Source organism: Vipera berus (assembly GCF_964194415.1).
Source record: "Vipera berus genome assembly, chromosome: 2".
NCBI lineage: Eukaryota > Metazoa > Chordata > Lepidosauria > Squamata > Viperidae > Vipera > Vipera berus.
The window spans coordinates 143,932,693-143,956,778 of record NC_138203.1 but is presented as its reverse complement, the minus strand read 5'-3'; the positions used below and the strand labels follow the sequence as shown (position 1 = coordinate 143,956,778).

General features: G+C 44.0%; 2 protein-coding genes across 3 annotated transcripts in view; one reads left to right on the top strand and one right to left on the bottom strand.

The window, feature by feature from the left end:
• Window positions 1–771: 771 nt before the first annotated feature.
• Window positions 772–17,698, top strand: TMBIM6 (transmembrane BAX inhibitor motif containing 6). 2 transcript variants are annotated; one of them, XM_081317966.1, is made up of 10 exons: window positions 772–911; window positions 8,554–8,654; window positions 10,634–10,742; window positions 12,166–12,286; window positions 12,844–12,892; window positions 13,160–13,257; window positions 13,361–13,440; window positions 14,558–14,658; window positions 15,009–15,081; window positions 16,202–17,698. In XM_081317966.1, the coding sequence occupies exons 2-10, from the start codon at window positions 8,599–8,601 to the stop codon at window positions 16,223–16,225; spliced, it is 711 nt and encodes a 236-aa protein (XP_081174092.1). In that variant the 5' UTR covers window positions 772–911; window positions 8,554–8,598; the 3' UTR covers window positions 16,226–17,698. The 2 variants fall into 2 exon arrangements, with proteins under 2 accessions (XP_081174092.1, XP_081174093.1); XM_081317967.1 differs by lacking the exon at window positions 772–911 and adding an exon at window positions 8,287–8,438.
• Window positions 17,699–20,632: 2,934 nt separating this feature from the next.
• Window positions 20,633–24,086, bottom strand: part of NCKAP5L (NCK associated protein 5 like) — a 50,357-nt gene continuing 46,903 nt past the window's right edge. Inside the window, exons 12-13 of the mRNA XM_081320394.1 lie at window positions 23,383–23,522; window positions 20,633–22,219 (exon numbers count right to left, since the gene is read on the bottom strand). Coding sequence (XP_081176520.1) covers window positions 21,983–22,219; window positions 23,383–23,522 — 377 coding nt within the window. The 3' untranslated portion in view covers window positions 20,633–21,982. The remainder of the gene's footprint in view (window positions 22,220–23,382; window positions 23,523–24,086) is intronic.

Here is a 24,086-nt window from a genome sequence, read left to right as displayed (position 1 = left end):
GAGTCACTTTTTCAGTTCCATTCTAACTTTGAACGGTCACTAAATGAACTGTTGTAAGTTGAGGACTACCTGTACTTCGTTTTCACAGTTAGGTACTGATTGTAGTATCTTGTAACTAAAAGTATTATGGTTTTAGATTACACTTTCCCACGTGCTAGCATTGAGTTAATTGTTGTCAACGGCAGAGCGCCATGCTATAGCTTTAAGCAAATGCTTGAAAGGAAATGCAGTATTGCAGCTTTTGCTTTGGAAGCGTGAAGAGTCCATTGTCCGGCTCTGTGCAAATCTAGAGCGACAGAAAATTTGTTACAATAATAGACAGCTTGGCAGTGCACGTTGCCTGTAATGAGAGGCTTCTATCAGCAGGCTGCGCTCCAGGCTTGGATGGTTCAGACGCAACTAAAACTCCTCCGCACTCAGCAAGTCAACTCCTCCTAATGGCGTTGCGTGGCAGCCAGCACTCTGTATGTTACACTCCTTCCGCTAGGGGTCGCGCGCCGCTTCTGGGGAAGGAGGGCTTGCGAAGAAGGCCAATAAAGTCTCACCTCATCATGGGCGTCGCCTACCAATAAGAAACCAATGAACGTCGCGAACGTACGTATCTGTATGTGTGTGCGTCTGTGTATGATGTGCTCCTTCGTCCGGCATAAACCAATAACAGCTACTTGGGCGCGGCCGCGGGACCAATAGCAAGGGACGGGAGCCACCTCTCAGCCAATGAAGAAGAACGCAGAAGTCTTGGGGAGGAAAAAAACACCAGTAGGCGGGACCTTGAGGATGAAACTACCAATGGCAGGTGGGGAGGAGATAAGAGGCGGGGCGGAGGCGTTCGAGGCCAGAGACACGTACGGTTCGAGCAGAACAGGAGCAGCAGCTGTTGTAACCGTGACGGGACGCCTTCTCTGTGGCGGGTAAGAAGACGGCTCGGCCGCCTCTTTCGGGGTTCCGTTCCTATGGCAACCTTGTGACCCCCCCACACACACACCCGCGCCCCTTCTCGCCTCCGAGGCCTCTTTTTGTGGGGTTCCTCCGAAGGTGTCGCCGTCTTCCCGGGCTTGCCCCTCCCCCTTCGGACTTTCCTCTTCCCCCGGCGGGGGGAGCGGCGACGAACGAGCCTTTCCCGGCCTGCTTCGTGCAGCCGGGCCGCTCAGCCATTCTTACGTCGGCGTTCTGAGAGAGAACGTCATAGAGATCTCTAATTCCTTCCCCTCCCCCAGTTGGGTCGGTGGGCGGGATTTTCCTCGATCTGGGCAAGAGGGCCGCCTTTGGCGATTAGATCCCGGCCTTCAGGGTTTCCAAGGCCTCTCGGTCTTTCCCCGGCCAAGCAGTTCGGATGCTCCCAGCCCTCCTCCCACTCGTCGTGGAATGAGGGTGTTGCTGAAGAGCTCTCGGCCTGTTGTTGGCTCTTGGCTTCCACGCGTCGCACCTAAAATGGTGTAGCCGACGTGAGAGAGACGCCGATCTCGTCCTACTGGCTGATCGACGACGGCAAAAGGCAAAAAAAAATAATAATAATCCTGTATACAGTACTCGGTTTCCGAAGCGTCGGTTTAAAAATACCGACGTCGTCTGATCTCTCTCGGTTTTCCTTGAAAGATCTGTCGCTGTTCGGCAACGCAGTTTTTTTTCTCCCCCCCCCCCTTTTCCGTGTCTAGCGCGAAGGAAGCATTTTTTGTTGGGGGGGGGGACGTGGGCTTTTTCCCGCTATGTCTTGTTCGGAGTGTAAAAAAGCTTTAATTAAACAAGGATGGTCCTGCCTATCCGAAAGTATTTGCTGTTTGGGCGATTGCCTTCCTGCTTCTGCTGTCGTGCGGGAAACGGAAAATAGGTTTTATGCAAATGTTGGGGATTTTTTTTTCTTCCAAAAGGGGAAGGAAGACAAGACACCAGAGGAAACCAGTAAGGTGTTTCTGTGTCTTCGGGCATCATAAATTTCCCCTCTCGTTCAGTAGGGCTTCACCATCTCCTGATTAGCAATGTTTCATCCTGGATTTTTGCTTCCACCAGAGTGAGTTAAAATGAAAACTCCAGACATCTAGAGAGATTCTTCAAGCAGAGAAGCAGCTTGATGAGTTGGAATATTTTTTGAAGGAGTGGAGGCTGAACCTCCCAGAAAATAATGGTCCTGAATATTTTTCAGTATAGTTTTTGTTTTCCTTTTACCAGAATAGAAGCTTAGCTGGAATTTTAAATATGTGCTATACAGAAATTGTCCTCAACCTGGAAGCTGTACATTAGTTCCCAGAATCCTTAGTGATGGCCTTGCTAATTATGGGAATTGAAAAGCATGTACTTGATAGGTACCCAAATTGAATAAGGCAGCTCAACAGCAAATTTCTCCAACTTAATGCCCTATATGTTTTTTTTAATAAACATTGATCATATTGATGGCTTCTAGTTATAAGTGCATCTGAAAGTCATATATTTGATGTATTTAGAGAATATTTGGAGTGAGAAAGGCCTTATAATTGTATCGTGCTTTATTTGTGAAAATGTTCTGAAACAAATGTGCATTAAAAGGCACATGCAACAAAGGAGAATCAATACTAGGGTAGAAGATCCATATCAAGTAGATATAAACCACAATGTCTATTAGGAAATCTGAACAATATAGGCAGAAATAACCTTCCTATGCCTCTTTCAGTTTAGATTGGACTCTCTGGACTCTGTTATCCTGGTAGCTTATTGTACTTAAAAGATATTCATATCTGTGGACATTTTAGGTGGTTCTATTCAATTTATGCTGCTTTATGTGCAAATTGTTACAAAACTTCAAGAGTAGCATTGGCATGTTTCTTGAATTTCAGTTATGAGTTGTGGTCATCAAGTTGGATACTAAATTAGATCATCTTCCACACACTTTGGGAGAGTCAGGTTGTAAAGCCTGTGCCTTGCATTCTGCTTTGGATAGTATTTTGCAAAGACAACCACTAGCCTGAGCTAAGAAAAACTCAGCTGATACAGTATTTATAAGGAGGGCAGGGACAACTGCTCTATAGATCTGACTTTTGATGAGAAATTGAGTTTTTAAAGGTAAATAGTTTGCTACACAGGGATTAAAAGACTTGGGATGAACTTTTTACCTTTAGTGTTTCTCCGCCTGCCCAGATAAACTGGCAAAATTGTGGCCAGTTTTGACAATCTTCCACAAATGTCACATATTTGGTATAAACCCTTTGGAGGTGAAACAGGATCAGAGCAGTTTTTCAGTGTAAATTACTAGTCATAGAAGTTTCCTGTGATGTCTCTCCTGCCTAGCTCAACAGACTCCTGTGGTAACGAGATGACTTGCAGTGCAATACTTCAAAGCTAAGTGGCTGGTTTTCTGATGTCGTAGTGTTTAGAGGAATGTACAAATTCATGGTTCATTCTGTGACATTTTTCTCTCTTGCAATTTGGTGCTGTGAGAATTGATCTACTGTTTATAGAAGAGGCTATAAAAGGGGGACAGCCTACCCCTTGCCTCCATCCCTCTTCCCCTGTCTTTAATAATTAGTAAGTTCCTGTTTGTGGAGAATAATAATGGAATATGGAAATGTTTGTAGAGTTGTAACAGAAATTCAGTCTATCAGATTGAGCTTACTGTGGATTTCATCAGCGAAGGAATGTCAGCTGGGAGGTACTGGGAGGTGTGCCTTTGCATTGGCCTTGTCCTCTGGAACATTCTCCCCTCAGGACTGAGGATAACTTCAACCCTATTGACCTTTTCATAAGGCTTTGAAGACCTAGCTTTGTGCTTAGGCCTGAGGCCTGGACGTTGTAAAGGGTCCTGTTTCCTGATTATACTGATATCTGTGACTTTTTTTCTCAACTGCCGTATATATTTAATTTGTATTACACAGGTAGTCCTTGATTTATAACTATAATTGAGCCCAAAATTTATGTTGCTAAGTGAAACATTTGTTAAGTGAGTTTTGCCTGATTTTATGACTTTTCTTGCCATAGTTGTTAAGTGAACCATTGCATTTGTTAAGGGAATCTGGATTCCCATGGACTTTGTTTGCCAGAAGGTCTCAAAAGGTGATCACATGGCCCCAGTACATTGCAACCATCATAAATATGAGACAATTGCCAAGTGTCTGAATTTTGATCATGTGACCACAGGGAATGCCGCAGTGCTTGTAAGTGGGAAAAGCAGTCATAAGTCACTTTTTTCAATGCTGTTGTAACTTTGAATGGTCACTAAATGTCAGTGGAGGACTACCTGTATTGTAATTGCTTGTTTTATTATTCACTGCCAGAGTCACTTGCTTGAGATGGCAGCTACAGAAATTGAATAAATAAATCAATAAATATTAAGCCTTGGATGAAAGTTCATATGGGTGGCTAAATATTTCTGGTTATTTATTTTAAAAATGCTCTGGGTTTCTCTTTCAAGGACAAACTGATCCTTAACCTAAATTACAGTGGTGCTGCCAAGCCTGTTTGCATTCTTTAATGGATTTCCTTTCCAGTTCTAGGGTTATACTAATACGTTGTCTCTTCAGATGTATGTGGCTAAGGTAGAATTGCAGAGTCAATATACTTGTTGAATGTGTTCTGCTCTGGACTTGAAATGTAGGCTCTAATTGTTGCTTCATAGAACATTCTTGATCAAACTATGCTGTTAGATAATAAGCACTTCATATTCATCATTTGAGTGTACAGTTGTGGTATGAGTTCTATTTTACAGAAATTCCCATAACCTGGTGTTTTGCAGTACTGTTTATTAAGTATTGTCTTATGGTTTATTTTGGATTGTCCTTATCCAAGCAAGCTACCAACTAGCTCACAAATATTAGTATAAAGGCAATTATCATCCTAAGTTTTTTTATCATCCAAAAGTTATGACTGACAGATTTTAAAGGCAAAAGAAATATTGGGCAGGGGAGGAACGTGACCATGGTCTTTCCTCAGAGTATTTAATAAGATTGCAGTACTTCTGACTCTACTTACAGAAATATGAGGGATGTTTTTTGGATACTGCTGGGATTTGCAAAAGCTAAATGTAAATATGAAATAGGAGCCTTTCCTTTCAGTTAATTGATTCTTTTTGCTGGACGTGCCACCATCTTCCTGTATTCCCAAACTGTTTTCCTTCCCAATGACAGTTTTTTGGTTTGCCAACAAATTCAGTCATCCACAGTCTTGCAGCTTACACAGGAGAATTAATCCCAAGATTCTTTGTACTTAGTCAACATTCTAAAACTGACAAAACCTCTTTCTGTAGGCATATTGCATAGAACCTCATGTCTAAAATGCTTGTTGTATAACTCTAAATCAGGGGTCTTCAAACTTTGCCCTTTTATGACTTGTGGACTTCAACTCCCAGAATTGCCTGGCTGAGGAATTCTGGGAGTTGAAGTCCACAAATCATAAAAGGGCCAAGTTTGAAGACCCCTGCTCTAAATGTTAAGAGTCTTAGATGCTCTAGCCTCTGGTAAGAAGAAATTGGAAGGAGATTTTTGATATTACTGTTTTATCCGTGGTCTTTTGTTCCAAATAGTTGCGATAGGGCTGTTTAACCAACATCCAATCTAGTAAACAGCTTTTTAAAATTGAGGAAAATTTTCTTTTACTTAACACTTTCAGCATTTGATGAAGTTGTTTGGTCTAGGTCAGGGGTAGGCAACCTCGGCTCTTTTATGACTCATGGACTTCAACTCCCAGAATTCCTGAGCCAGCCATGCTGGCTCAGGAATTCTGGGAGTTGAAGTCCATGAGTCATAAAAGAGCCGAGGTTGCCTACCCCTGGTCTAGGTGAAGGAGCAATAAGGTTGATCTGTGACAGCTAATTGGGTAAGCCCTTCTTTGTTGAATGTGCCATACTACTTCAGAGGTTCTTTGCATTCAAGCAATCCTTGGAGAGTTTATAGAGCAATGGCCTGGAACTATATGCAACTGTGTACTCAGCCTCTCTTTTTTGTTTACTAAGGGCAAGATTCCTTTGAGGCTAACCAAGCTCTTACAATGTTGCGCTAACACTTTTTCCCTGGTTACTTTTCCCAAATAATGGTACATTGTCAGTTAACCTAGTTTGTGATTTGTGATTTTCCCATTACTGGATTTGATGTTAGTGCTGAACGAAAAATACATTGATGTGAGGTGTGGCCTTTGACTTTCTCAGATTTCTTTGTGACCTGTAAAATAGTTGAAGCCATCTTGTTTTTAAACAATGCAAATTAATTTTCATTATATTGAAAATTAATTTGCATTGTTTAAGAATAAGATGGAGGGGGTTTTGCAGAACAGAAAAAAAGCAGTTTAATTCTAAGTATGATATGTTCAATCAGCTGGTCAGGTCCTTGGGGAGCGGAACCAGAAATGTTTAAAACTCAGATATAGACAACTAGTGCTTCCATCTGTCATAAATGGAAGTAAAGATGTTTGCAAGTATGTTTTTAGTTGAAAACAGCCATTTTGAATGTTGCAAGCATGAAAAAAAAAAATCTCGGCTATTTTGAGTGGCATCACATTTTGAGTGTGGCACGCTGAACACTTCTGTCTTGAAAAGTTGCAGCCTTCAATGGCCATTTTAATTGTTCCAAGCATGAATCAAAACACACGTGTTATGAGAGTTTTGTCCGTGCGTGAAAGAGAGAATATTCCATTTCAGGCACAGCCATAAATGGACGGCTTTCTGTGAACAAATAGTCTAAAAATGGAAATAATTCTTTCCTATATTCTCTGTGGCTAAGTGGGCTCAGAGAACACTAATGAAAACCATTAGTTACTCCTGCTGTGTGGCTAAAGCTGCTGGGAAAGTGTAAGGTGGTTTTTTTTAAAAAAAAAAAAACCAAAGGATACTTATTAAGAGTAATCCTGAGTGAGCCTTTCAGCTTCTTGTTTTGCTCCTTACTTTTCAGTTGTGTCAGTAGTGTAGAAGCGCTCGCTTTACTTATACTCTCTTCTGGAATAGTTTTCAGCTAGCTGTACGCTTTGTTTTGCAGAGGGTCTCCCTCCCATTGGAGAAATCTACATTTCAAAGTGTTTCCCTATCCTCAGATCTTATTTAACCTCTGCCTTGAATAGCTTTTGGCATCTGGAGGAACTGGGTACTGAGCAGACAATGTTTCCTCCACTCTGTGTGTGACCTATATTGATGCCCTGATGTTGAATCATGTTACCCTAATACAAGCACCTAATACCCAAATTACACGCTGTTTAATTTTCAGGTTCACCTTTCCAATTCAAGTTGTTCTTAAAGCGTGGCTTTTGATGCCTCAAGACAGACTTGCTTTTTGGAGCTTTCCGGTGTGATTTCCTCCCCCCCCCCCAACCCCCATGAATGATAAGTGAAGACCTTGTAAATGTAGAGAAATATAAGAAGGCAGAGATCTGAATTTAATCTCTCACAAGATTAAAGGCATTTATTTAACACTAGTGCATCTTGTTAGCAAATACAAATCTATGGTGCAAACTCCTTGCCAAGCCGGATCTTCCTGCCTATCAGAAAATAAGTCTTTAGTCGCTGGACTGGTTTCCAGTTAGCTTCCATTCTTCGCCATAAGGTTAGAACAACTGGTTAAGAATACCCTTTGGATGGAGGAGGGTAGAAATGCTTGTTGAGTAAAATGCTCATGCTGCTCCCTTGAGTAAGCAAAATACCTGTGCGTATTGTTACAGAACAGTGGGGTGGAATCCCACCTAGAGGATAACACTACATATTGGTCTTGATTCTCAAGCTTGGTGGGGGGCTGCCTTCCTCTAACTCCACCCCATCCTTTCCTGGGAAGATCATTAAGGATGCTAATGGTCTTGCTTTCCAGCTGCTGAGTTGTGAAGTAAGGCTCCCAGGTGAGCACAATTCCTCTAGGAGGCTTTAACTAGCCTTGCAAGAGCCTGCAATAATTGCACCATATACACCAAGCCAGTTTGGGTTTCTGTGAACCGGTTGCAGTGTCTAGATTTTTCAGAGTCAGACAAAGAGGAAGAAGCTTGTGGGTTACATATTGAACAAGGTGGTGAGTCTCAGGTAGAAAGAGTCACAGTTTGTAACTGTATCTTTTGGGTAATATGTGTATTGCTGGATTGCATATTTTATACTGTAGCTGGAAACTGAATTAATTGATGGAAACAGAAGACTACATAGAGAGAAGGATATAAATTAGTCTGTGTAGAGATGTGTTTTCTTAGTACACAGATGAAGCAAATGTATTTTTCCTTGGACCTGGAAAATCTGTTTTCTGCTTCTGCATACAGTACTTTTTTTGCTAGACCTTTAAGCTATTGCTTTAACTTCCCTGTTTCCTGATGTTGCTGTGCTTTGTTCCTCGCTGACTAAAATCAGATTTATTAAATTGATTATTTAAAGTTCCTTTTACTCAGAGGAAAAAAGCCTAGGAATTCTGCAGAAGTGCCACCACAAAAGATGTAAATGGGGAAGGAGTTGGTGTCATTTTAAAACTGCACTATGCACTGAGGATGAGGATGCTGCTTAATGTGACTTGAACAAGCAGGTGGGAAGAGCTTCTCTATAAGAAGAAAAGTAGAGATGGAACAGATCAATTCTTGGGGGGAAAAATCTGTTTAGGTCTTCTCCATTTGAAGTGGCTTTCCTTTCCCTTTCTGCAGATTGTGTGTTTTGACATAGAGAATTGCTCCTCACCAACTAGTGCTATGGATGTTTTCAACAGGAACATAAATTTTGATGCCCTCTTCAAGTTCTCTCACATGTGAGTACTCGTTGCCAGCTTAATCTTATTGGGAGAGGATTTAATTTCTTTCTTGATGTTTAGCAACAGAGATGCGAGGTTAGGTAGGCTCCATTACCCGTGGAAAATGGTGACAAGGCTGGCAGGAACTGTTCTGTTCCAGTCTACGACCAGCCCTGTTTGAATGTCAGGGACAACCCCTTTTTATAATCAACAGGCTGGGAAAAACCCAACCAAATTTATTTACAAAGAGTTCAAACAAAAGTTAAACAAAAAGTTCAAACAAGATTTAAACCAAAAGGTTAAACAAGAGTTAAACAAGAATAACAGACCAGGACTCTAGCAGAAGATCTTCAGACGGTTGCTTTCAGCAACCAGCACCTCCCACACCTTCCCCTTTTATCAGCAGTCCCAAGACATGGCTTCTCATTGCCTTCTCCTGAGTTGCCTCATTGCCTTCCTCTGTTCTGCTCTGCTAGATTGCCTCCTAGCGTCCTTGAACAGAGCTAGCTGTGGATCGTCTTCTTCCAATCCCTCGTGCTCACACGGCTGAGTCTGAGGAGGAACAAGACGGGAGGGGCCAGGCTGAGAGTCCTGCAGTGCATCAGAACCTCCCTCTGACACCAAAGGCTCTCCAAACCCCTCCTCCTCCTCCTCTTCAGAATCATCCGACTCAGCTGCCGGAACCACAGGCTGACGCTGAATCACAACAGGACCTGGGTCGCTGGAGCCAGACCACCTCACTTTTTCTGCTTCCTTGAGAAAAGACTATGGATTAAAATCATCTACTCTAGTTACCGGTTGAACACGATGAGGAAAACAATATTTCCATATGCCTACCAATAGCATGAAACTCTTTCTAAACCTGCTTCCGAACCAGTAACAACTCTAGTTCAGGAGACCCTATTCTGCATAGAACTGAATCTTAAAATCCTGCTTTGCTGATTTGCCCGATCTTATCATCTTTTAAAACGTCTGTGGACGTTACCCAGCTTTCTGTAGAACCTGTGTTACAAATGTAATGCGCAGGTTATCAGTACATCCATTGCTTTTCTTGGTGACCAGATTGCACGTTGCAGAGTAAAATCCTGGCTTATCTCATATTTCTTTTCAGTAACGCCAGTGGGTTTCACATGGAGCCCAGTAATATTCGTAGAACCTTAAAATGGATGTCTCCCCGCCCCCTGGAATATCTAAATAGGAAATATACAAGTAAACTACAGTAAAAAAAACATGAAAAAAGTTAACTTGGACTGGCTGGGAAATTTACTAGTTTACTCTGTGATAAAGAGTTGTTGACTGAGCTTGTCCTTTATGGTAGCTTTTTGTGAAAGTGTTCATTCTATGTTCTCAGAATTCCCAGTTTGCCACCAGCCCCAGAGATTGAGGATCCAAGTTACAGATCTTAGGGCAGACAATTGTAGGTGAAGGCAGTTCAAGTAAATGTTTAATGTAAGATGATCTCAAGGAGCTATTTAGTGAGTAGTATTGCTGGATTATTGAAGTCGGTGGGGAATTTTGTTTAAACTGTGGCTGGAAAAACATTTGGATCAAGGACATTTAAATTTTGTCCAAGTCAGTCTGCTTTTTCAAAGAGGGCAGGGCTATTCAAAATGGCTCCTGATTTAAATGATATTGTTCTGTAGCCTGTTGCCAGACTGATGTGCTGTGGAAGTCAGAACTGTACATCCCCGTACATTCAAACTGTATTTCTCCACGACCAGACCCCTCAGGTTTTTCTAACCATCCTAAAAACCTTCATACCTTTGGTAAATACTTGGTCCCCTCTGGAAGTAGTATTTCAGCACTAGAAATTCTGAAGTAAGGAATTCTTAATGCTGGTGTTCAAGAAAATGTAAGCTTTTTCTGAAGCAGGTTAGATAATATTGACTCTGTACAGTTTGTGATACGGCTAGGAACTGGCAGATGGCCAATTTGGGAATTGCTGTGCTTCTAAGCATTGTGTAACAGAGCTGAATTTTCTTCCATCGTCCTTATAGCTCTGCATCAACTCAGCAGCACCTGAAGAAGGTCTATGCGAGCTTTGCAATATGTATGTTCCTAGCGGCAGCTGGTGCTTATCTCAATGTGGTAACTCAGCTGGTGCAGGTAAGAATTTTAAGGCATTTCTCTGTGACAGATATATAAACTGAAGGTCATCTTGGTTATTGAGGGCTAAATGCCAGCAGGAAGGCTCCAAAACAGTACATCCCAGCTTGTAGAAATAAATAGGACTATATCCTTTTGAGTGGTTCTCAACTGGTGCTTCATGACTAGATGGCATATCCAGTGAAATTTTAAGCCTTTAAAACTTTCCCCAAACATATCCTAACAAAAAGTCTCTAAATAAATAAATGTTCTCAGACAGACGCAGAGGTCTTTGTTTCTGTTTGAAAGAGCTTTTTGTTTCTCTTGTGAAACTCAAGTGAGAGGTGGGGACAGTAAGATAAGCCCAACCTTAGTGGGGAATTTAGGAATTCCAGTGAGGAGGCTGAAGAAACCAATCTCATTCGGTCAATTAGATGGGTGCATCGCAGGGGGGACGCTTGCCACGCTGCCAGTCCAATCTCCATAGGGGATCACGTAGAGACTATAGCATTTTCAGTGACTCCTGGCATGGAATGCCCCTTTCTTGTGGGCATGGCATGGCTATCCAAATGGAACTTGCGGGTGGACTGGAGGACAAGAGAACTCAGGTTCCCAAATGGAGAAGCAGCAAGGACCCCAACTCAACCCCGAACCGGTGGAAGCCCCTCCGAGAAAGCAGCAGTTGGGGGGGAAGGAGTTGCAAGACATCCCAGAGGAATATAGAGACCTAGCTGAAGTATTCAGCGAGGAAAAATCTGATAAGCTGCCCCCTCGTCGGCCCACAGAGTGCTCCATCGAGATCCACCCAGGCGCGAAGTTACCCAAACCCAAACTGTATTCCATGAGCCCATGAGAATTAGAGGATATGCATAAGTTCATAGACAAAAACTTAGAAAGAGGGTTTATCCAGCTGGCCAAGCCAAAACCTGCCGCTATCGCATTGTTCCCGAGTCCTGCTCAGAGTCCTGCAAGAGTGAAAATTTCTCCACCACCAGAATGTTTACTTTAAAGCCAAGCCCTACAGTAGTTAATAAAAGTTTCAATTCTGAAAATGGTGTTCTGGAATCCATTTCAGATTTGGAATATCTTTGGGCCTCATGTCCTATTTGCAGAGCAGAATTGTTTATAGATTTCACTGGGGCTTATAAAATTGTCATAGAGTAATGGGAAACATGAAAATCTAGCTGTGTATTTAAAATATTTAAGATTGAAAGCATTCATGATTAAGTAAAAACTGAATAGCAACAGAATTTCTCTTCTAAGAAACCAGCAGTGCAAAATACCGATTCTTAGCTTCCCTTCAAAATCTGCACAGGGAACAAGTTCCGATGACCAGAATTTTCTTTAAAGGAGTGGGAAATGCAGCAAATGGGCTTCGACTGAACTGGCTCTTTCCCTTTGACCAGCCTGTGTTAATCTCCGTCTTTCCCACTTTGTTTTGCAGTTTGGACTGCTGACTGGCCTGGGAGCATTAGGCCTTATGATTTGGTTGATGGCCACACCCCACAGCCGAGAAACCGAAGAGAAACGTCTGGCTATCCTGGCAGGCTTTGCTTTCCTCACCGGTACGTGTGGCTGGAGAAGCGAGAGTTGATACGCATGTGCAACTGTGGAGTTTCCATAAGCAAGAAAGACTTTTTTTAGCTGCTTCCTCTCGCTGGGAGCTGTGCTGTGTAAGGGATGAAACTGGGCCATCAGGGCCGTCACAGGACCTCGCAGGATGGCAATGATTTTTTTTTTGGGGGGGGGGCAGAAGCACTGGGCAGAGTTTACTTCATGCATTAATGCTGCTGCCTAATAATCACACTACAGCCGAATGGCGCTTGTGTAGTCCTGTGTCTGAAAAGGAAGCCAGAAGGTTTTCCAGCCCAAAGGAAGAAGGCAGCACTGAATGCTATAAAACGAGGGATTCCCTCCCTTGTGAATATATCTGAAATGACATAGGGCGCCTTGTCACTTCTGTGACATTTTGCACCTCTTGTGTCTTTTACGAAAGGGATGCCCGTGTACTCCATAGCTTGTTTCTTTTAAATATGTTCATGTAACGAATGGGGAAATTATTGTGTGTACATAACGCACAAGGGAGAAACTTGTCTCTGAGGCTGCTGCATTCCTCTTCCAGGAGTCAACCTGGGCCCTCTGCTGGAGATGTGCATTGCCATCAACCCCAGGTAAGGGGAAACTCAGCAGCTGCTCTGTCCTTTACCACTTGTTCACCTTGAAAGTGAGAAGCAAACATCCTGCTCACTAGTAACGGTGTGGGGCACATTTGGGGCTGTTACTAAGCTCTTCCCATTGAAGCATCCAGATCCTTTCGGAGACTTTAAAAGTCAAGCCCTTCGAATATTTCCACAGCACGTTCTGTTAATTCATAGTTCCGAGTCCTTCCTTCCATCCATCTCCTTAGGCACTCATTCTTGTCCCTTCCCTCCCTACAGCATCATCCCAACTGCTTTCCTGGGCACAGCAGTGATCTTCAGCTGCTTCTCCCTGAGTGCTCTCTTTGCTAAGCGCCGTGCCTACTTGTATCTAGGGGGTAAGCAGCAGCAGCAGCAACCATTCTCCACTATATTTGAAGAGTCTGGCTTCATTTTTGTTCATCGTGTTTCTGCTTCCCCCCCCCCCCTTTTTTATTCCAGGCGTCCTTTTCTCTGGCCTGTTCTTGATGCTGCTCTTCTCCCTGATCAATATTTTCCTGGGCTCAACTTGGCTCTTCACAGTGAGTGGCTGCTGTTTTCAGGGTCTGTCAGCTTGAAAGCTGATAGCGACACAAGCCCCTGCAGCAAATCCGCCCTTTTGGACATAGAACTGGCAAGCCTACTGGGAGCAGCTGTTCAGATGTTCCCAGCTTCCGTTGTAGTTTATTATTAGAAGAGCAAGATGTGTTGCATTAGAGTAACAGATTTGAGGATGTATGCAGATTGCAGTATTTTGCATGACATTCTTTAATTATGGCTGCAGATGAGGAATTATCCAAACATCTGATGATACAGAAACATCCGGCATTGGAAAGCACCTTCTGTGAGGTTTAGGTATTCTGAAGGGGTTTTTTTCCCCCCCTGAAGGTACTTTATTGGATGCAATGTTTAGATACACACAATAACTAGAAAGTTACTGTCAGAAACAAAAATGGAATTAATGCTGACATTGTGAATAATGAATTCATTGCTTGATGCCAGATTCTGCTCCTCTAATTCATGAAGAGATCTGGCTCTGAATATATTGAAGCTGGGGGCTGACACAGAATCACTTTGGGCTCTTAGTAGGTTGCAGCAGGGCCAGCCTATGCCATTGGAGTTATTTTGTCTAATTCAGAAGTCACCAACCTTTTCAAGCTGGCGGCCCAGAGGGAAAGGGAGCAGCTGGGAAACTTGCACGCGTGCATGTGCAAATGGGGCCACGTGCAGCCACACAGCACGAGCGGCCCCGTTTGCCTAGGCGTGCAGGCGCTACCCGCTGCTGCTAGTCCCGTGCGCATGCGCAAATGGGCCACACAACCTGCACGGGGCTAGTGACCCTTTTTGTGCACGCGCACAGGGGCTGGGTGCTACCACTAACCCCTGCACGCATGCACAAACAGGCCGCGAAACCCGCACGGCACTAGCGGCCCACGTTTGCACATGCGCATAGGCACTGTGCAACTTGCACACATGCTAGTGGCTCCGTTTGTGCATGTGTGCAGGGGCTAGCCACCGCCAGCTCCATGAACAGGCGCAAATGGGTCTGCAAGCGCTAGTGCGAGTGGGTGGGTGTGCACACACTGGTCAGCCTATCCTGTGGCCCATTGGCTAGTAGGTTGGGGACCCCTGATCTAATTGGCTTTCTTCTTCCTCCAGGCTAATCTCTACATTGGACTTATGGTTATGTGTGGCTTTGTGCTGTTTGATACTCAGCTCATCATTGAGAAGGCTGAGAACGGAGACAAGGACTATATCTGGTGAGTGTGTTGGTGACAAGCCTAGGGCTATGTAAGAGAGGAAGGAGCTGCCACATATGATAAGGATTTACAAGTGAGGAGAGTAAACAGGAGACATGGATGAGCTTCTCTCTTGGGTTCAAAAATAAGAGAGACTTCGCTTGGAGGAAAGCAGGGAGGCTAAAAGCATCATGGTAGAAAAAGCCAGAGTTAAATAATGGAAGCAAAATCTCAAATGAACTCTGGCGGTAGAAAATGGTACATAGTTGATTATGAATAAAACAATAGGGCAGAGAAGAGGCTCTGGCAAAGCCTCCCATTTGTAATTTTAGGATATAACTCGATGTGCAACATTTTTCTCTTTGTGCCAGGCACTGCGTGGATCTTTTCCTGGATTTTGTTAACATCTTCCGGGAGCTCATGGTCATCTTGGGCATGAACGAGGTAGGTCTGCATTGCACGGGGCTGTCTCTGATGCACATCCCTTAGGATGCACCATTTCCCACACAAGACAAGCAAGAAGCCATCAGAGTTCAAGGGCAGGGTGTTTCCATTGAGAGGCAGATGCTTTGGGAGAGAAACTTACTTCTCCTTGGTAAAAGCAAGTGACTTCTTGCCTGACTTTTCTAAGCAAACCTACCTGGAATTCCCCCATTTCTTTTCAGCACGTACTCTTTCTTTTTACCGCACATTAATAGGACCATTATAGTAAATGCTTTTAGCTGGTACCTCCTCCTGTAGGCTTATATATATCAAATATCAGCCCAAAAAGGAAAGGGGAAGCTTTACAAAAAAAATGGGGAGGCCTTTTTTAAAAAATAAAAAAATATATTTAAAATATAAGCTGTAAGATTGTTCAGAAAAAAGAAAGAGCTGAATAATACATTGAAGCATAAGTCCTCAGAGATGAGTCGAAGGAAAGCTTGGTCCATATGCGTAATGAGCCATGCAGGAAGTGAAAGACAGTCTGGGGGTGAAGGGTTATTAAGAGTAGGGAACGAAGATGGAGGGACTGAGGAGTAGGAAGGCTTGGCTCCATGCAAGGTAGTGAGAGGGAAAACTGATGGCATGTTATCAATGTGAAATTAAATCTTCCACGGCAGCTGGGCCATTCTGGAAACAGACACTACTACCTTTGTCCCAAAGCCATGTTTCAAAGTCCCTCTTCCCCACCGCCCTGCCCCGTCCTAGCTTCAGGCTTCATTGCTTGCTCATTCAACAAGGAAAAACTTTGCAACTTGTACTTTCCTACTATTTTCAGGATGGCACATTTAAAAAAAAGAATTGTGCAAGAATTAAGGGAGAGTGGGTGGGAACTTCAAGCTGTGATATAGGTGAGCAAATGCCAGTTGTTACAAAATGTTCTTTAGTAATTAAGATGGCCTTGGTCCATCACATCTTTTCATTCAAGCGATCACCGATTTCTCCATCGGTTAGCAGAATTGGGTGTACGTTGCTTCTAACCTAGAAGCCAGGAAACGTCTCTTTGACTGGCATGGGATCCCAATCCAGGTCATTGTGTCCAGGAGCTCAGAGCATTGACAGGGAATTTTGTTTCTTTCAGAACAAGAAGAAAAAAGAAAAATAAAGTAAAACCAGATGCCTGCGTGGAGATTCCGGTTTCTTACCCACCCACCCACCCCCCTTTCCTCTTTCTTTCTTGCTTCCATCCAACTTGATCTGCATTAAAGGTGCCCCCCGGTTCTTCTGTGTGAATGAGAAGCATCTGTGACATTTTCATACTTTGTGGAAATTGGGATTTTTTTTCTTGGTTTTTGAGCCTCTTGAAAAAGCTAATTGGCTGATTCTAATGCTGGAGTCTGGCTTTGCCCCACTTCTACATAAACAAGTATCCCACTTCCCTCTTCTGATTATCAGAGGCCGAGTTCTTATCTGTATTGTTGGCAATGACCTGGCAGTTTTCATTGGGGTAGCTTAAGTCCCTTCCATTTTTTCTATTCACCTCCGATTGCATTCAAATTTTAGTGAGAGCAGAGCAGGGGTGAAATTGCCTCTTGCCAGTGTTGATGATGCTCTGAAATTGCTGTTGAAATATTTGCCTGATAACAAGGCTGACTCGTCTACAGGGGTTTTAAAGAGATGGATGTCGCTCAACTTACTTCCTCTAGCATGGCTGGAGGGGAGAGGGAGGGAAGAAAGATGCAAAGCTACAAACTCTAGTTGCAGTTTGGAAAACTCCCAACATATTGGAGAGCTACTGTGATCTGATCCATCACGCTAGGTCCTCCACCTTCATTTTGCCGCTGGTTAGCAAAAACTAAATTGTGCAAATGAGAAATTCTTGTCTGGCACTCATCTCAATTTTTAACAACTCCTGACAGGTTTTTTTTTGGTTGTTGTTTGTGTGTTTGTCTTTAGATAGATGTCAGTGTGGTAAGGTCTGGTCTGATTTAATTGCATTCCTGATATTTAATTATTTGAGTTTCCTGAGGAGGAGGAGGAGGATGAACCCAGTACCTTGAACTATTAATGGGACTGAGCAACCTTGGTCAGCAAGATGCCAGGGTGACATGTGGCTGCCTCTTCCCTTTAAACTTCTGGGAATGAATCCTACAACAAATGGGTTGGAGGGAATTGGCTGGATATTGTATAAGGGGAATGGTATTCCTACATCCTGGAGAAACTGGGATCGGTGCACTTGGTATTAAAAATGGCTCCCTCTACATGCCCATTAAGCTTTCCTTGCAGCTAACCAGATAAATGTTTCTCCTGTTCTTCTTGGCATCTGAAGCCAGGCTCCAGTTTTGCTTGCTTTGAGAAAACAATTTTTTTTACTTCCTCCGTTCTTCATCCCTCCTTCCCCCTTGGAATAGTGCCAAGAACTAAACTGCAAGAATCTACTTCATAGAGACCTTGTCTAACAGGGTTTAATAGAGTAAGCTCTGTCGCTCTTTGGATGGCCAGCCCTGGCTGCATTCTTTAGCCTCCTACTGTGAAGAGACAGGGTTTTTGAACAACAAAAAAAAGGTGTTTTGATTCAAATAAAATTTACATTGTCTTGCTTTGTATGGGAAAAATATTAAAAAATCCTCAAACTTTACCATGTATCGGTTTTATTTTCATCAAGACTGTTTCAATCAGCTTCTAGTTGCTTGGAAATTAAATTATGGTAGTGAATTTCAGCTCTTCAGGAAAACTCAACTTGTTTGAGCATCCCATTTTCCCTTCAGAATCCTGCTTTGCTCAGACCTCAAACAGCTGTTATGTTACGTTGTTGTTGAAAAGGTCTCCAAAGGAAACCAACCTGCTTGCAACCTTGGTCACCAAGCTTGGCATTTACTGGATGGTGATGCAAGGGATGTGCAATGCAGTGACGCTGTTTACCCTTTAGATCACTAGGCGGTGCCAAGGATCTGCAGAGCCGCTGAAGCAGAAAAAAAAATGGCCTTTTGCCATTCTGACAATAACGCCATTGAGCCAAGCCTTTTTTTTTAATGCCGTCACTGGAAGCTTAAGCTTTTGTAGGACTCCTGTTGAGTCCCTGGATGTTTCTTGTACCCCTTCCAGTGCAACCTGCCTTTTGCAAACTTAAGCTAATTACAGAGCTGTGATCTAGGGCAAATGTCAACATCTTTGCAATTAGCCTAAGTCTGTAGGAAGCTGGTGGCTCAAGTACTTTAAACCAGCAGGTTTGCCCATTCCTCTCCATGCCCGTGAACTACACAGCGAATGCTACACCTCAGTAGTAAAACGTGCAACCTACATAGAAAAGATTCTGAATTCAATTCCTAGCATTTCCAATTAGGCCAAGAAAGGCTGTTTTCAGAAATCTGGGAGATCCACAGCTAATCTAGTAATGTGATGAAACCTCAGTACAAGATAGCTTCCTGTTTGCATCGTTGGGAAAATCCTAGTTTCTTTCCTTAAGGCATGAGTGTTAAACTTGCTGTGTCGTGACTTCTTTTGCATTGCCAGAGCTGGGGTGGACGTGGCCTCCGTATGATGCAACCGGCCTGTAGGCCGACAGTTTGACACCCCTGCCTTAAGGCATAGCTGTTTCATTTCTGATTTGGATTCAACTGTCACTGAAAGCATGCACTGAGGAGTGTAAGGAAAAGTTAAGCTCACACTGTAAATACGACGAAAAAGCTGAAATTTTGAGTGGATAGTGTTCTCTTGAATTGCCTAACTAGTACATGGAATCCGACAACTGGTTGATGCAAATGCTTTCTCCCTGCCTTTTCTATGACCAAAAAGTATTTCCAAAGCTGCCACTTTTGAGTAGACTTTGTATGGACAAGCCTAATGGAACTCATTTTTACAAAACGCAGGTGAAAAAGAACGAGTCATAAAAGATATATTAGAAATCAATACATATGCACTTAAATAACATTCACATTAGGTAAGTGTGTATAGAATTGTAACTGCTGTTATATTTTTTTTAATTCCATTTATATCCCGCCCTTCTCCGAAGACTCAGGGCGGCTTACAAGCTTAGCAGTAGCCTTCATTCTATGTATATGCCTGCTTATTAGGGCTTTCGCCCCCCCCCCAAGTGGTATTATTACAAAGTCAGCTTATTGCCCCCAACAATCTGGGTCCTCATTTTACCTACCTCGGAAGGATGGAAGGCTGAGTCAACCTTGAGCCTGGTGGGATGTGAACCTGCACTAATTGCAGGCAGCTGGTGTTACTTGAGGCATTAGCCCACTGCTCCACCAAGGCTCCTTATAGATATGTTTTATTTTTTTCCACTTTTAAAGAACTTTGTTGTTTTTCTTTTGAGAATGTATGCATTTATCTTTGTATTTTCTGTTTTATTTTAAAAGCACATTTTTTAAAAGCTCATACTTTACATGGTAAGTTTTCCCTTCTTGGTTCCATTGAAGAGAGAAATGGCGCCGCCTTACCAAACAGCACCGGGCTTACGCAGTGCCAATCTCACAATGGCCAATAAGCAGAAGAAAACGTGAGCAGTGTTGTGATTACTTGCCAACAGCAGAGCTTCACTTCTGAACAGAGACAATTTAGGGAATCAAAGGAAATATTACTTTGAAGTGCAGAATGAGGTCATGGCCTCCCCTTTCTGCTGGAAGCAGGCTGAAGGATTCTCTGCTTTAGAACAGACATGTCAAACTTGCGACGTCATGTGATGCCAGCTGCCATGGACTGTTTTGCCATTGACGGCAATGGGGTGGACGCGGCTTCCATGTGACGCGTCCGGCCCACGGGCCAGCAGTTTGACACCCCTGCTTTAGAAGCTTGAGTGAACAGATTTCTAGCACAAGCAAATAAGCTGCAACCCAGCCGTCAAGAATGGCCTTAGCTCTGCCTTAGCTTTACCTGGACCACAGGTCTGCAACCCGCGGCTCCGGAGCCGCATGCGGCTCTTTCAGCCGTCTTCCTGCGGCTCCCAGTCCTCTGCCATGTGCAGTCCAAAAAAAAAAAAAGCAGGACTAAAAAAGTTCAACCAATCAATTCAAATATGCAGGGTAGGTGCATATCTTGCCTTGCCTCCACTCTTCAGTCAACCCCTGTTCTGCGCATGTGCACATGTATGCGCATGCGCAAACATTTTTTGCGGCTCCCAGTTTTTCCTTTTGTGAGGGAACCGGTTCCGAGTGGCTCTTTCACTGTTTCAGGTTGCTGACCCCTGACCTGGACTAAAGGCCACTTACTAGAAAGAGCAAAGCTAGCTTCTCACAACAGGGCTCTGCAAAGATCTGAACTCGAGGGATAACATGCGATTCAGAACGTGTGAGGATGCATGTAACCCATTAGGAACACTTTAAAGCAACCCATTTCCCTGGGCTTGCGCAGCTGTCCCGCACAACTGGCATGTGATCCTAGGAAAAGAAAAGATACGTTTGGCTTCACGTGTTCTCAAAGAGGTGCTATATGTATGCACCAGCCACACTTGCCAAGTCATACTTTGCTCTTCAGATCTGGACTGCTGCACACTGCTGAACATGAGAAACCTCCGCATATTCATTCCAAACACCCAAGTATTTCAGCCACACGTGTGGTTTTTTTAACCCCCTTTTATTTTCTAGGAGATTCAAGACAACAGACAGCCTCATTTCACAATAACTTATATAAATAAAAAAGGAGCAAAAGACATCTTAATATTTTAAAATATATTGAAGTAAAAAAAACCCAAAGAGACACTCAACAGGAGAGGGGGCCTGTACACAGCAAAATAGCACCATCTAGGGAACTAACAGAGCTCCAATAGAAACAAGGTTGGAGAAAGCTGAGCTGCACGGAAACCAGATCAGCATTAATAACTTAATTTTTTTATTTAAAAAAAAAAGTTACATAGAAAAGGGCAAGGAACGAAGGCCCCAAGCTATCTAACCCAGATACACAGTAGCTCTGAGGTTCTTGTTCCTTCAACTGGATTTGGGAGAAAGGAAGGAAAAGGCGGGGGGGGGGGCATTTGATGAAATATAATGAGAGAAAAGTGAACCTACTCACATTAAGATGCTTGTTCGAGAGGGGGGTTGTCTTGTCAAGCATCCACACCCCCTAGACATCAGTTTGGTACCCCCCCTCCCACCAGCAGCCACATGCTTGAAAGAAATGGATGGAAGGCCCACTTCACTGCTCTGTCCCAATGGAGGGGAGTCCTGGTTTTGGCAAAATCTCACATGCTTTTTAAGTGTCAAGAGGTGGAAGGGCTTCGGTAATTTGCTAAGGCAAGCACTGCACTGCCGTTGAGGTAAAAGAGGGCAGTTTGGATAGATAGAAGGATGGGAAATTCTTCCCCTGGCAAGGGCATCATCATTAGCACCACCCCTTCCAGCCTGCAAAAGGGAGGTCAGGGCAAGAGAGTGTTTTGGTGGTGCAATCTGTGAATTGGAATCACTCACCCTTTGAGGGAGACGCGCTCTGCTTAGTGTACCCTGGAACCCACAGCAACCCTTGGTTCCATTTTTCTTCCACCTCCGAGTCCACCAAGTTGCATAACGGATCGGCGAGACAAAATTGGGACTCCCTCCCGTTCGCAGTGCTTTAACCCAAGGGATACTACTTAATGTGCAACAATCATTCCCCCAAGTTGATCCAATGCCACTCAACCGGAGGAAGACACCCACAGCCACTTCCCATCATGCCCTCCCGCCCACCTTTTCTTTCCATTCTGTCTGTTTTTAAACAGGCAAGCCGTCTGCTGCCCTGCTGAAGAAGTCCCATCTCCCTGCTTAAGAACGGGCAGGGAGCTGGTATGGAAGACAGGTTACGTTCTGCCGCAGGCCGTGATTTGGTTTAGAAGAATCAAGCGGGATCCTATGGGCAAGTGCTGGCCTGGCCCTCAAAGCACCAGGCAGGAGCAGGTGGCCGTGTCAACCCAGGAAGTCAATGCCCTCGTTTTTCCTCGAGAGGCTCAGCCCTGACTGCCACAGGAGGATAAGCTGTCGTAGAGAGAGTCACTGAGGGACTCCGAATTCTCCAGGCCTGGCTGGCCCTCTGGACCCATATCCCTGGAACAGGCTTCTGTGCTGCCCTCTTCACCCACATCAGAAGCACTGGGGGTTCGGCTGCTGCTGGCGCTGAAGGCTGGGGAGGCCTGAGGTCCCTCCGAGGAAGCCCGCCTTCTCTCGACTACATTACAAGTTGAGCCCTGCAGGGGCAGAAAGGAGGAAGACAGAACTGCTGAACAGGAGAAAGCTGGAAGACTGATCATCCTGCTTGGTGTTTTGCCTTGTTTCTGGTTTTTTTCCCCGGTTCCTGAGAGCCACGTGAGGTGCGGCTAGATAGCAGGGATGAGGTTCCACAACTGCATTTTGTATTTTCAACTCAAGGGGGGGAAATTAACTCTCCATTTCCAGGTAGTCCCTCATTTAACGGTCACTCTTTCAGCAATCATTTTAACTTGGAACAAGTGGTAAACCAATGGTGCCTATGACACTGGCCTGCTCAGTGGCCTGCTCATGGCAATCTAGGTGCTCAGCAACTGGTCCAGATTTCCAACTATTGCAGGGTCCCAAAGTTCCCATGATCACAATTTGCGACCTTCTCTACTGGCGTCCCACAAGCAAAGTCAATGGGAAGGCCAGCAGGAAGTCGAAAGTGATCACGCGAGGACCTTGTTTAACAACCCGCGGTGATTCACTTAACGATGGTAACCAGGAACTAGCAGCAAGGTTACATGACATTGCACTTTAGGATAGCATTTTTTTTCAGAGATGGAAAATCTGATTCAAATTACCATAGTTAATTGAGGAACACCCTCCCCCGTCTCTTCAGTTCCTGAAAAACCCAGAAACACAGCAGCCAAAACAGCCTAATTGTTTACATATTGTATTACAATTAGATTGTTATCCCACATTTTTATATATAACCCATGGTTGGTAACATACTTAACATTCATTTATGGATTTTATATCCTGTTTGCATGTTAAAAGAACCTCATCCTGTTGTGAACTTGCTCCTTCTTCTGCACTAAAAGCTGAAAGTGGAGCCATAGCTTTGGGACAAAGAGGAAGGAGCTGCTGTTGGTAAATGTTTCCCACAGCATCAACCACTGCCTGATTTTGCAAAGATGTCTTAGCACGACTAGAACCGCTCAGGAAAGGAAAGCTTTCTGTGAGGTACTTAATGTAACAACAAATCTGTCAGTTCTGGTTACCATCTTCATACACCCTTGTGGATAAACATCAAAAGCTACTACAGTGGCTCTTAGCTTCACAAAGGCTGTCTGAAATCTCTCTGGGCCTTTTGCAGTGTGGCATCTGTCTGCCTGCTGCCTTCCATCTTCCCTCAAACTCATCCCCTGACCCCTACCATTGCAGAACCGTGGAGCTCTTCCAGCCTGTCAGGAGAGCAGAGAAAGGGATCCATGCCCGCTGATGCTTTGGCATTAGGGAAAGTCCAATTCTTGCCATGTTGGATACGCTGGGGATTGCTGGCCTCGCTGCAGAGATCTGTGTAAGGAAGACCAGCAAGTCATTACCAGTGAGCTGGAACCAACTTCACATCTACTTTGGGGACAACACAACTGAAACAATGAGAGTCTGGGTCAGGGGTGAACGTTTTGCATCTTCCTTTTAAATGCTGAAAGGACATTTTAAAGCATTAGGTTTAATAGTTTATGATTTGATCCGCATCAGAACAGGATTCCAAATGACATTTCTGCTGAAATAAGCTGCCCAAATTGGCAACAAATGTTCAGAAAGTAGGGAGAACATTCTGATTTTTCTATCCAGGACAGAACGACTTAAAAGTGTCTTCCTTCTGGTTTTTCGTACCACTTCAGTATCTTAAAACAGTGGGCCCCAACCTTTTGGGCACCAGGGACTGGTTCTGTGGAAAGTTTTTTTCCCGGGAACTGGAGGGGGCGTGGTTTTGCGTGCTGCATGCATCCCGTGGATGGGGCTTCGCTTCTTTGCATGGCCCTGTTTCTGGCATGCCGGGGACCGGTGCCAGTCCACGGACCGGGGGTTGGGGACCCCATCTTAAAATACACAAATCAACATTTGCCTGATTCT